The sequence below is a fragment of the Suillus paluster genome, assembly GCF_016628075.1.
Source record: "Suillus paluster strain FC165 chromosome Unknown EDB91scaffold_76, whole genome shotgun sequence".
Lineage (NCBI taxonomy): Eukaryota > Fungi > Basidiomycota > Agaricomycetes > Boletales > Suillaceae > Suillus > Suillus paluster.
In genome coordinates, this window is record NW_024537636.1 from 19,905 (window position 1) to 32,105 (window position 12,201).

Genomic DNA, 12,201 nt, shown 5'->3' on the forward strand with positions numbered 1-12,201 from the left:
ATTAGTGAGTTCCGCTCCACCATGTTGACCGCTACTTAGTGTATCTACAGGCAATGTACTCAAAAAATCTGTCGACCAAGCCCCCAACGAACTCGCCAATGTATCACTCTTGAAGTCTGGCTACCTCGGCTGCTCTCCTCTTCAACCCACACTTGCAATATCTTTGGGTTGCCTCGAGCTCTACCACCAAATACGCCGGAGAAAGCCATCATTCAGTGTGCAGGGGATGGTGAAGGTACTGTGCTCTCTTCACAATGTAAGTCTCTGGCGTCTATGGTAATAATCACTGACTTCGAGTAGCGCACTTATTTTCAGTCCTTACACGACCAGTTCGCTATCGCGTTCGACACATATCTTGCCATTTTGCGCGAGGTGAGAACGCTCGTCGATCAAGCACTAGGTCGAGACACGCCACACTGGCGTATGCTTCATGCATGTCCAGTGTGCAACTACAAGGTACGTAGTTTAAAGTTGTTGCAAGTATACTTACCATGCTGTATATATCAGCAACCTGATGAGCCCCCTCTTTATCCTGCACGACTTGATGCCTTTGATGGCAACAACTCGCTGAAACGAGTCAACGGCTCTGGCCATGCCGACGAACGTTCTTTCCCATCTACATATCTTATCCCCGCTGCTGAGGTGGATCTATTCAAAGACGATGTCCGCCTTCGCCCAGGGACCCGAATGACCACAGGCGACAACGTCCATCTCTCAAACATCCCAGGGACCCAAGCGACCACAGGGGATGAGGTCCTTCCATCAAACAATTCGACTTGTACCGAAAACTGGAGGGTCGCGAACACGACATCCGAAAACAGCACCAACGTCTTCGATCAGACCGGTGTCTTTGTTAGCGCATGTCGCCATGGTATTGTTCAAACTTTAGTTGAACTGCGCCGAAGCGGTGAACTGTATGTACAAATTTTCATCTTTCATTTCACTCGCTCAAAGTATTATATGTATTTATGTAGTGCGAAATATGCCCTAGCAACAGCAAATAAACTGATTGACGTGTATGGAGCCAATGGTGTGACCGGATATGACATCGGGTGTTCTTTTTCCAAGACAATTGCTGCAAGTTCGGTTGCTGACAAAGTCAAGAAGGTCAACCATCGTTTCGTTGTCAATGCCTTTCACGGGCACGCTCACAACCGCCGTTGTCAACTCCAGTATCATACGCTTTATCAGAAAGGTCTGGGGATTGAAGATCTCGAGACTTGTGAGCGTGTCTTTGCAGGTTCAAATGCTGTTGCCCCACTTATACGGCACGCATCATATTTTCATTGGCTGCAATTTATCGACCTTCAATTTGATCAATGGGATCTAGATCGCTATCAAGAACTCAGTAGGTCGACTTCTCAAGTCTCGACTTCATAAAATGAATGAACTCATTATTTCTTATCTAGGTCAGTTTCTGTACAACAACTATAAACAGGCGCTTCACATCATCAATGATCTCGTGCCCGTCGTCCAGGAGTTGAAACAACAGCTCGATCTTTCAGATGCTGATTTCGAGCAATGGAACATCGAAGAACTTCAATATCTGGAGGCTCTTGCTGCAGAACTGGAGTACGATCCAGAGAAGATCGCATACGTCGAGGCCTTGCAGTCGTTGGCCAAGGCTGAGTAGGTGCCTTGTATGTCCTAATAATTCATTTCTGATATATTTATAGAGCCGAATATGGTAGCATTACTTCCGTTCAATTTCTTTCATATGCGCTGGCCGATTTCACACAGAACTCAGGTCTACGCAAAGGTCCACAAACTGCAACCAAAGCATGTGAAGCTGAACGCCGAGCCACCCACAGTAAGCTTGCTCTCGAAATGAATGCAGTGCTTGACTTAGAGCACCGGCTTGGTCTTACGGAGCGCTGGACACCACGTGATCCTGAATATCAAGAACCGCTCGAATATTTGAACAACAATCGGTTCGTACATGCAGTCCAGCGTCTCGAAGGACTTGTTGTACAAAGGCTGTTCGAACTTGCCAAGGCCAACTTGGCTAGTACAGGTATGTGTGTCGTCACTATACATTTCTATCTACTGATTATAATAGGTTATAAAATGCGCCAACAGATATCCAATGCAATAACTCGCCGTTCGAGTGCGATTCACCATGCACTGGAACACTACAACCAACTCGCAGTGTCTGCAATCCCCTCCATGAGACATTCTCAAGTTTAGCGAAGTTGCATTGTACGCATGCTTGGCAAATTTGAGTTGCTCAAAAGCTCACGGTCGGGAAAATCTTAACCAAACCTTGGGCTTCAAAAGCCAACAGAGAGGTGGCAGGCAAGTACTTCAAGATAATTTTGCACGCAAAGACGAATGGATTCTCCTCAACGATGGCGACGAGACCTCATCACGCACATTTGGAAGCATCAACCTGCCTTGCCCACGAATTCCTGCCTGCATGATGCGTGTCGCGAACAATGTCATTGGCTCCAGAATTATGAATACCAGGTTTTTGTGATATTCGTGTGCTGGAGACCTCTAATGATGCAGATATGGGTGCAGTAATTGACGAGCTACAGAGTGCTGCGCCCATCGAAATAGATGAAGACGATATCTTGTGTGATGAAGCGGCTTGTTTAGAATCATGTATTACCATAGCTCTGTCCAAATATATTCAGTGTCTATCTACCACATTGGGAAGGCCGCTTCCAAGCAACCAACGTAAACTCCATTGAAGCTAGAGCAACGGTGTGCGCAGAAGATACGTTGTGACAGAGCGAGCTTCTGTGTTGTTCAGCAGGTGTGCTTACGAGTTCGGGATGGCCGCTTCCAAGCAACCAACATAAACTCCATTAAAGCTAGAGCAACGGTGTGCGCAGAAGATACGTTGTGACGGAGCGAGCTTCTGTGTCATTCGGCAGGTGTGCTTATGAGTTCGGGATGGCCGCTTCCAAGCAACCAACATAAACTCCATGATTGAAGCTAGAGCAACGGTGTGTGCAGAAGATATGTTGTGACTCGGACGGAGCGAGCTTCTGTGTCATTTGGCGGGTGTGCTTATGAGTTTGTATTGGGACATGTGCGTGGATGTTGGAGTACGTAGTCCTGGGACCGGAATTGGGGCTGGTTGTGCATAAGCATAATCGCGGGTTCTCACAAGAGTGTAACTTGGGTCTCCAGCATCATACAAAGTACCGTGAAGCAACAAACTCACGTTATTATGCAATGATGATTTACTGTCAGAGTGGTCGTCAGAACAATGGTCCGTGTTCTGATGATGGTACAATGAAGAGAAGTGAATACCATGATATTGTTGTGCTGCCTGCAGTGTGTCATTCAAGCTGTGATGTCATGCATATGGGAAATTGATTTCGGGTAGCCTCAGTTTCGACAAATTACAAAATCAATGTTGCTCGAGACTCGTTGAACATGCTGAGCTGCGCAGCATGCAAGATATTGTGTGCAGAATTCAGTGTGGACAGCCTTATCAGCTCAAATCAAACACGTCCGAGGGCATCTGGCCGATTCTTAGTATTACTGGGTATCAGCCATGACCACATTCGCAGCATATTAAGTCCATCATTCATTCCTCTCGGAGCCTCTTAATTTTTTGCTTCATTCTCAAAACTCCATTGTCCTGCAGACTGACCATCTTCAAGACTTACCATCTTCAATACCGATGTTCAAGAACTCAATCGCAAGCTTCCAATGGCTTGATCTAGCCTGCAACAGTAACAAAAATGTGCGTTCTGCACTACTAGTATCTTGTTGCCAACTCTGATCAATTATTTTGGAAAACTGACTTGGATTTCAGACAACTAGTATTGTGGTGACACTGCAGGCGCAATTTGTTTTCGAGCCGCATGGGACCGCTCATCATCATAGGCCTGGACAGCCGAGAATACTGCCTGGCGATGGGCTAAACGAGCCCACTGTCCTCATCACCACTTGAAAAGTTGCTCCATTGGGGACCATGCAACAGCAGTTGGACCACGCCAATCTAGACCCAACAATAGACTTGCTGGAGGAGATTTTTGCGTCCTCGATTGCAGACAGGGTCCGTAAGACTGTTTTCAATTGTAGTTGGAAAAAGGCGCCTAGTACTTCAGGTGTGTCTCAAACTTTTGTGGCTCATGTCAAATTCTGATTGTTATTATTTTCAAGGTTTAACTCAAGACAACATCTTTCAGGATGGAAGTCGCACTTCACTGCCATTTCCTCCCCTTCCTGCAGCTATTCAGGGAACCTGCTGCCACTCCGAGGTCCACTCGTGGAAATATATCAATGCTCACTACTCCAAGACGTGCAGCAATGCTAGCTGAAGTTTCGCAGCGTCCTGACTTCGAGACTTGGCTTCTCACAAATCAACGCACTCACGGAACTCCGTCTTGAGCACCAAACCATTCTGCTAGTGGTCCTGGTTCTTGCCAGCAGCCCACACCCACTGTAGCACCCACCCGTCGTCAACCTACAACTACTACTCGTCAGCGCACTATACCCTCCGCTCTTCAGCGCACTATACCCTCTGCTGGTCAGCGCACTATACCCTCCACTCGCCAGCGACCCACACCAGCACGACCAAATATCCCAGCTTCTTCAACCCCTACTACAACCCAGTCGCATGACCTGGACTCCATGTATGTGTCAGATTCGTCTGATTCTATATCTTCTGTGTCGTCTATGATTAGTTTTTTTTCGCAACTTTCCAGGAGTTCTTTGCTAAATGAAATTCTTATTTGAAGCCTGATTCAATTATGGTTGTGCAGGACCTTGCTTCCGAACAAGATGCAGAAGCCAGTGGTGGGCGCCGTGAGCCCATGTGGGACCAGCCCAGCCTTCCATCACCATTTTCTGTATATGATGATCTTCAGCGTCTAGGTGCCGAACAGCCGCACACATGTCACCTCCCCCACCATATGACACCATCGTAAATAACCAGCCAGTTGTCTACATACAAAATGTGAGTTTTTTTTACTCGATACCGGTCTGAGTGTCTCAGTTGTTTTATTCAGGGAATTATTGTGAGGATCAACCAAAGTCGTCAGTAGACATGTTGAAAGCAGTGTGACGTCAGGGCCTAAAATTTGATGTGTGTAGTGAACTTTAATACCCGCTCCAACCTAGACTCGAGCTTTGTTTCCAAGTGAATATATATATATATATATTGCAAAGTATAACTAGATGTTCCTTTAAATCTAAGTAAGGTTAAAAATTATCTGCAATTCCAACAGCACATTATCCATGGTTAACACATCAACATCAAAAGGCAAACACGTCCGCGCAAAGCTAACAGATACCCAAAAGGCTGCCCGCCGCACAAAAGTAGTCAAGCTCAGCAATGCCATTACAACGGCGCAAGATGCATATCACGAGGAGGCCTGTGCTATTGCCAAAGACAACGGACAGTAAGATCACTTATTTCGTCAAAAAATCATAGTACTTACTCTTGAACAGAAGCTTGAAGTGGACACGAAGGCAGCTCTATATTAGCAGAGGTATCTTCAACAAATGCGGACCTAATCCCTGGAATGCGTTTGTCAAACAAAAACTGGATGAGGAGAATGAAGGTACTAACAAATAAAGTTTTCGGGCTGATACTGATACAAATCAAAGGACTGTGCACTGGGAGATCGATTCAAGCTTTCTGCATTTATCAAAGCCCACAGTTCAGAATTGACGTCGACCTATTTGCATTTGACATCAGCCGACAAGAATCACCTGCGGGAGAATATCAACACATATCGCCAGTCACGTGTGAAGGTCACACTGTGCAAACCCTAAGACACTACAAAAGGACGTGAATGCAACATTCAAAACAATGCAGATGGAGGTACTGGCACAAAATAATACATAGAAATGTGACTTACTTGTGGTTGAACAGTGGGCTAGCATCCAAGTGCGAACAGGCCTCGAGGGAATGTATATTGCAGTTCGCGGTGATGTCGAGCAATACCACGAACCCAAACTCTTTTATACAGCAAAGGTCGGGTCATTCATCAAGGACGTTCTCGGCATGGAACCAAAGCGCTTTGCACTCAAAGTCAAGTCCTGGGTAGTCGGAGACTTTGGTAAGCAAAAGGCATACAATAAACATGACATACTCAACTTTCATGTAGATAGTGGTGGCACAGTCAACCGACGACTGTCATTAACAAAGCTCATTAGCCTATGCCGCCAGCTCATCCAGGACGGACTTGGTATGTTGAGCCATAATTCTTTCCAGGTACATTTCCTGAGATTAGTCATACAGATATCATTCTTCCCACTTTGAAGCACCCACCGAAAAAGAAGGTCCAAATGAATTATGATAATTACGAAGGCAAGATTGTAGAAACTTACGGCGTCGCATTGGAAAATTTTCCGGGCACTGTTCAAAATCCTGGAAAGATTGGGCATCGTGAAGACTTGATCAAGTTGTATGACTTACTTTTCAAAGGAACATGCTCGTGGACGAAGCTTACAAATGATGAGCTCGTGGAACACGTTGCCAAGAATAAACAACGCCAGGCACACGGTGAACAAATCTACAAGGCTCGTAAGCGCCAAGAAAAGGCCTCCATAGCAAAAAGCACAGAAATGGTGGAAGACACAGATGAGGATAACGCGAGTTCGTCAGAGAGTGGGGTAGATTCACCGGAGGCTTGATCAACATATTGTTTATATACATTTCCTGAAAGCTGCGGTATTCATGTGAAAACGACTATTGCTGCCTGGATGACTAAGAAATTGTCTAGTTGATAAAAGGTGACTCACGAAATTCAACCTGCGGCGCAGTGGTCATGCCCAAGTGACAAGGTTGAAGCAGTGAGTCCGGAAAGCCGCACAATCCGTATGAAGATGATATTGTCCTGCCTAGAGGAATAAGAAATTGACTAGTTGATGGAATGGGACTCACGAACTTCAACCGCAGCGCAGTAGTCATGCCCAATGACAAGGATGAAGGCAGTGGGTTGAGAAAGCCGCATGATCCGTATGAAGATGATGTTGTCCTGGCCTAGACGAATGAGAAATTGTCTGGTTGATAAAAGGGGACTCATGAAATGCAACCGCGGCGCAGTGGTCATGCCCAATGACAAGGTTGAAGGCAGTGGGTCTGGAAAGCCGCACAATCCGTATGAAGATGATATTGTCCTGCCTAGATGAATAAGAAATTGTTTAGTTGATGGAAGGGGACTCACGAAATTCAACCGCGGCGCAGTGGTCATGCCCAATGACGATGTTGAAGGCAGTGGGTCCGGAAGGCCTGCATAATCCATATGAAGATGATATTGTATTGCCTAGACGAAGAAGAAATTGTCTAGTTGAAGAAAGGGGACTCACAAAATTCAACCACAGCGCAGTGGTCATGCCCAATGACAAGGTTGAAGGCAGTGGGTCTGGGAAGCTGCACAATCCATATGAATATGATGCCGGTAGCATAGAAAAATAGAATAGAGAACGTCTGGTGAAAATCGAGTAGAAAATGAGCGACATGTGGGAGCTCAACGTTGAGCACAATGAGCACGGCTAAGAACATAGTCGTGAGAAAGCGCAATGTAGTGTCGGGAAATCAGTGCCGCTATCCGGACATTTCCGCTCATACCTATTTGGGTAGTAAGGCACTGTAAGGCAGCGCATTAAATAAGCTGTGCTTTGATTTTGCTAAGGGACTGCTGGTTTGCTAATATTATTGCTGGTATAGGGGAATTATACTATCTGTTACTAATTAGTAACAGGATGGGGCATGTGATACAATTACTAATTAGTAAGATTAATGGTGACACTCAGGTGGCGGAGTGAGGTGACCATAGCGCAAATGATTCAATGGACGCCAGGCGATGAACAGCGCTTTTTGTCTTTTGTTTTGAGAGCTAGCATCCACATCTCTACAATCAGGTGGTAAAGGATGGGCGTGGTGGAGAGGAATGATGTGTTCCCGTCGTTCACAACAGACCCACAACGCAGCACATCGCCAACTAGATCAATGGCGAACTTCCTGTCGACCGGTCTATAGTTTCTTCTGCATATCACAAACTGGCTATGAAAGAAGACAAACCAGGGAGCGACACAGTGCCAGGCGGAAATGAGATATTGTTTTGCCTCCAAATCAATGTCAGGATTGTCATTAATTTTGTTGAAGGTTTTCACGATCCCAACAAGTGACCATCGGGCGAGCTCCATATCGGTGGTAGTGGCTGGCGTTGACTCTGCAGGAATGCAATCTGGGTCGAGGTGTATGTAGAACACTGGCTGCAGTATGCACAGCTCAGATGCAGGACCGATCTGCAACTCCATCACAGAACTGTTTAAAGTCTGCTACCGAATGATTCGATATCACTCCCTAAACCCTCTGAGACCTCTGGAGCGACCTTGTCCCTGGCCTACTCCCTTGGAACCCCTAGTCCAACGGACGAGCATTGCTCCTCTTGTTGGGTGTCTCGTCTCCCCCATCTCTTCACAGTTTTTTAATTCTTTCTTTAAATCAAATTTATTGTTCTTTGGGGTCTACAGTGGAGTCCTGTTATTTCGGACAATTCCCATATTCCGGGGGGCTTCTCCAATTGATAAGTGCGAAAGACGGACATGGCGGGTCTCCTGCCATTTTGCTGCTGGTGGTCTGATACCATCGCTACCATGTTAACTGAGAACGACGAGCTGCACGATATCTAGAAAGCACTTACGGATCTAAACCAACAATGCAATGTAGTGTACCTGCCAGCCTATGAGTTACTTTTTTCAATGAAGATGTATGGGTGTGACGTACGTGCACTGGACTATGTTGTCCACCATAGTGGCACCTGGATAGTTTAGAGCCCCCCACTGTGGCTGGGCACTGTATACACGCATTGGTGCCAGCAAGGAAGCTGAGCAGCGCAAACATGACGGAGCGGGAAGCAAACATGATTGAGTCAGGTGGAAAGGAATGAGGCAAAGCCATAGTAGCAAGCAGATGTTTTATAGGCTGAAACTTCCAGTGTGAACATAAAGGAGTTGCTCGCTTTGTGGTTGAGATGCCCTCCTGTGGGCGAAAACAGTTCAGCCAAAGTGCATGACAATCTCCGCAGACTCGAGAAGAACTGTGAACATTATGAGAAGTTCATGTGCCAGAAGTACTTAAAGGGAGATGTGTGGTACGACGGGGTTGTGGGGCACGAATGAATCTCTAGTTCCTGGGCGGCCTTGGCTTCGCATTCCTCGCCAAATTTGTGCACGTTCATCGGACATTGTGACTTGCCAAATAATACTCTCCGTAGTATGACCATCCTTGAATCGATGAAGCTCAGCACGGCCTCATAGATCCCAAAACTGCTGCGCAACGTTGAAGTTGCGGTCTCCCGCAGGAGGTTCGTGGTCAACAAGACGGAACTTCGTAGGATACGGTTGGAAAGTCGATGTTTATAAACAGGTGTTAAATATTCCGGTAATTAACTGATTATAACACTGTTAGAAAGTTGCTCCGTAATTTAGCCTGTTGGAAATTGTGAAAAGTTGTGATCATGCAGGGCCGACTCCACCGTCCAGACAACTTCATATAGCTGCAAAAACGAGGCCTTGCTACTGTCACGGAAGGCATGAGCAGGATCATAAATAAGGCTGATGTCAATCGTGGATGTGCCGGGGCTTTCTGCCGAGTGTATGGGGCGGCAAGGGGTGCCAGGCTGAAGATGGCTATCGCTTGGGTGTGGTTACCAAGACTTCGGAGTGAGATGGATGACATACTAGTAGTCGTAGAGGCCAGGAAGTTTGCATCAGAAGACCCAGAGAGGCAATTCCGAAAAGCTCGCAATAAGAAAAACGTTGAGAGTATGGAGTCTGTAAGGCAAAAGATACATGCATCAAAGCAAGTGGGGAGATTGGATCGGCTTTTCCAGTGAACGTGCCATCAGATGCGCCATGGTTTAACCGTTGCTCCGGTTTCTCCTTAGAGCCAGTTCGGCAACCGATGTTTGAACAAGTTTTGCGTACGTGTGGGATTGTGGTGTGGCGCGAGTGTGTCGGGATGTAAGCGGAGTCTAAACATCCTCGGTAAGATTAATTGTTATCAGTATATACCCTGCTACCTGCTGTGCATCTCTAGCTATGGATGGCCTATGGCCTATGCAACTGTTGTTTAATTGGCCGCTCTTCCCTAATAACCCATTGATTCTCAGATGCCTCTCCATGCCACTCACTGCATTCAACCAGGTGATCAGACTTGCTTGCAACGAGCTGAAGTCTGCCAGCAGATATCGTGGTATATTGCACTGCTTATTAATATCCTTCTTGCCACCACCACACATATTCTTCTGCATCAAGTTCCAGATGACACTGGACTTTGAGGCAAAATAATGGCTGCTATTATTTCCGGAAAATCTCATGTAATCAGTAAATAAATGTGATGTAGTGCATCCATCCTGTTTTCTGTGAATATAACCATCCATATGGCCAATTTCTCAAAGTTGCTAAGTCTAGATCTCACGAGCTCGAGGTTGAGCTCTGCACGCTCACAATATGCCATGGGTGCTCATTGTCTTCTCTCACAATGATGGCGGACACAACACATTGCTGTGCACTCAAACCACCCACTGCGCTTCTACAATGGCAAGAGCCCTTGTTTGGTGCTCCTGTAGCCATTGCTCTTTAACTGACAGTGGTCAACTCCAACAGTCAAGAAAAACTCATTAAAGGCATCTAGATGCTGATCAGCGTGAACAAGAGCATCTGCGCATGTGGGAGACAGACCAACAGTGGGGCTCCCCCATCCCTGCATCATGCAGAAACACGAGATCCCCTGAATTACCTCCAGACCCAGCTATCAACAACTATGTGCAAGAACCTCAGCATGATGTTGAGTTTGGGTACCGGATGGAAGTAGATGATCAATACAATGGCAACAATGATGCTGACGACAGTGATGGAAGGGAAGGTGACACATATGTCAGCTTGTATGATGACAAAAACACTTATCGGGCATTCCTGCCCCAAGAAGATGCTGTCGAGGAGGAAGATGGTGATGAAAATAATGAAAATTCTGATGAGGAGCAAGATCTTCATGAGGGTGCAGACATTGTCGATGACCCTGCATTTAATGTGGGCAATGGTTTTGACGAGGATGAGGATTGCCTACCACAGGATGATGAAGAAGATCTATTGTTCGATGAAGCACCTGCCTTTAGTGAGCATTCTGCTATCAGGAATGCATCTGTGTGTGCGTACATTGCATCTGCATTCAAAGGTGCCTTGCATGATGTCTGTCATGAATTCCAAATACGAATCATTTTTCATTTCTTGGCTTTCCTTCAGCTACTTCTAGTTACCAAATTGGTCACATGACTTCACTTCCCGTCACATCTTCACCTCTTCACATATCACCTGTTGTTTCTCTGATTGGTTCCCCAACTCGACGGGCTAGAACAATCTTGCTTCCAAAAGAAGTACTGGTCGGATCTTGGGCTTCTATTTAGTTACTGTCTGACTCATTGCTTATATATCATGATGTCATGCTCAGTCATCCGCAGTATTGTACGACTCTTTTCTCATTGGCTGATTTCTTTCATACTCAGATATCTCCTATTCAATGTTATGTATATAAGTAGGTTAGTTAGCGTAAGTACTCCTTAGACTTAACCTCTTTGTTTCCACACTGGTGGTAGACCTAGATGTTCACGCTCAGATCTATCTTGTTCATTATCATCCCTCTTGACCGAGTCCTGGTGGTTGTGTGTTAGTCTTTACCAATCGGTGAATGCTAGTCATAACATTAGGTTAAGTCTTCTTACCACTCTGACTCGAACTTTGTCTTGGACATCGCCATTCTCGACAAACTTCACTGTGTTATTCTGCTGAGATTTATCTTGCGGATTATGTTTAATAAACATCTTCCCAGACGTGTTTTGTTATATCAATCTCTTTACATTACTCTTTAGTAGAAGTAGACCAGGCCCTTGCCTTCAGCGAGCTGCCAGTCTATAAGGATCAGTGACACTTAGGTCCTGTTTCTGTACGTCTACAGTTCGGCCCAAAACCCTGCCAACTGTACACTACATATCTGCTTTCTACGTAACAGAATGGCACTCGCGACTGTCCTCTCACAGTCTAGTTACATTACGATAGGAACCTAGGGTGCTAAAAGTAGACCCAAAAGTTCACCATGTCTTTCGTGAACTCCTCTCGAGTTCTACTTAGGTTGATGAACTGCTACACGCAATGCATTCGCACCTTTGTCATCATTGCCCCGCCACACAGATCCCATCTTGTCAGGGCTAAAGCTCTCATGCTGCATGA

The 12,201-nt window shown here is 45.9% G+C and overlaps 4 protein-coding genes across 4 annotated transcripts; 3 read left to right on the forward strand and 1 right to left on the reverse strand.

The window, feature by feature from the left end:
* Positions 1-103: 103 nt before the first annotated feature.
* On the forward strand, positions 104-2,187 carry EDB91DRAFT_1059885 (uncharacterized protein; the record flags this gene model as incomplete). Its single annotated transcript, XM_041314291.1, has 7 exons — positions 104-256; positions 301-456; positions 508-914; positions 975-1,348; positions 1,410-1,629; positions 1,677-2,014; positions 2,060-2,187. Coding segments are annotated over 7 exons (1,776 nt in total), but the record flags the coding sequence as incomplete, so codon positions are not given.
* Positions 2,188-5,199: 3,012 nt separating this feature from the next.
* Positions 5,200-6,603, forward strand: EDB91DRAFT_1252938 (uncharacterized protein; the record flags this gene model as incomplete). The annotated part of the gene is made up of 4 exons (XM_041323580.1): positions 5,200-5,363; positions 5,848-6,026; positions 6,075-6,155; positions 6,209-6,603. The coding sequence occupies 4 exons, from the start codon at positions 5,200-5,202 to the stop codon at positions 6,601-6,603; spliced, it is 819 nt and encodes a 272-aa protein (XP_041172697.1).
* Positions 6,604-8,324: 1,721 nt separating this feature from the next.
* Positions 8,325-8,846, reverse strand: EDB91DRAFT_1159019 (uncharacterized protein). The gene is made up of 3 exons (XM_041319726.1): positions 8,736-8,846; positions 8,619-8,649; positions 8,325-8,554 (listed from the first exon to the last, which is right to left on the reverse strand). Exons 1-3 carry the CDS (start codon positions 8,837-8,839, stop codon positions 8,459-8,461), a joined length of 231 nt encoding a protein of 76 aa, XP_041172698.1. The 5' UTR covers positions 8,840-8,846; the 3' UTR covers positions 8,325-8,458.
* A 1,798-nt stretch (positions 8,847-10,644) lies between these two features.
* EDB91DRAFT_1252939 (uncharacterized protein) lies at positions 10,645-11,250 on the forward strand (the record flags this gene model as incomplete). Its single annotated transcript, XM_041323581.1, has 1 exon — positions 10,645-11,250. The coding sequence occupies one exon, from the start codon at positions 10,645-10,647 to the stop codon at positions 11,248-11,250; it is 606 nt and encodes a 201-aa protein (XP_041172699.1).
* Positions 11,251-12,201: the final 951 nt, after the last annotated feature.

Coding starts and splice junctions, on each gene's coding strand:
- EDB91DRAFT_1159019 (XM_041319726.1), bottom strand. CDS start 8,839: ATGTTTGCTTCCCGCTCCGTCATGTTTGCGCTGCTCAGCTTCCTTGCT. Junction 8,650..8,735: donor GGGGGCTCTAAACTATCCAG/GTGCCACTATGG, acceptor ATAGGCTGGCAG/GTACACTACATTGCATTGTT. Junction 8,555..8,618: donor TGCATTGTTGGTTTAGATCC/GTAAGTGCTTTC, acceptor CGATGGTATCAG/ACCACCAGCAGCAAAATGGC.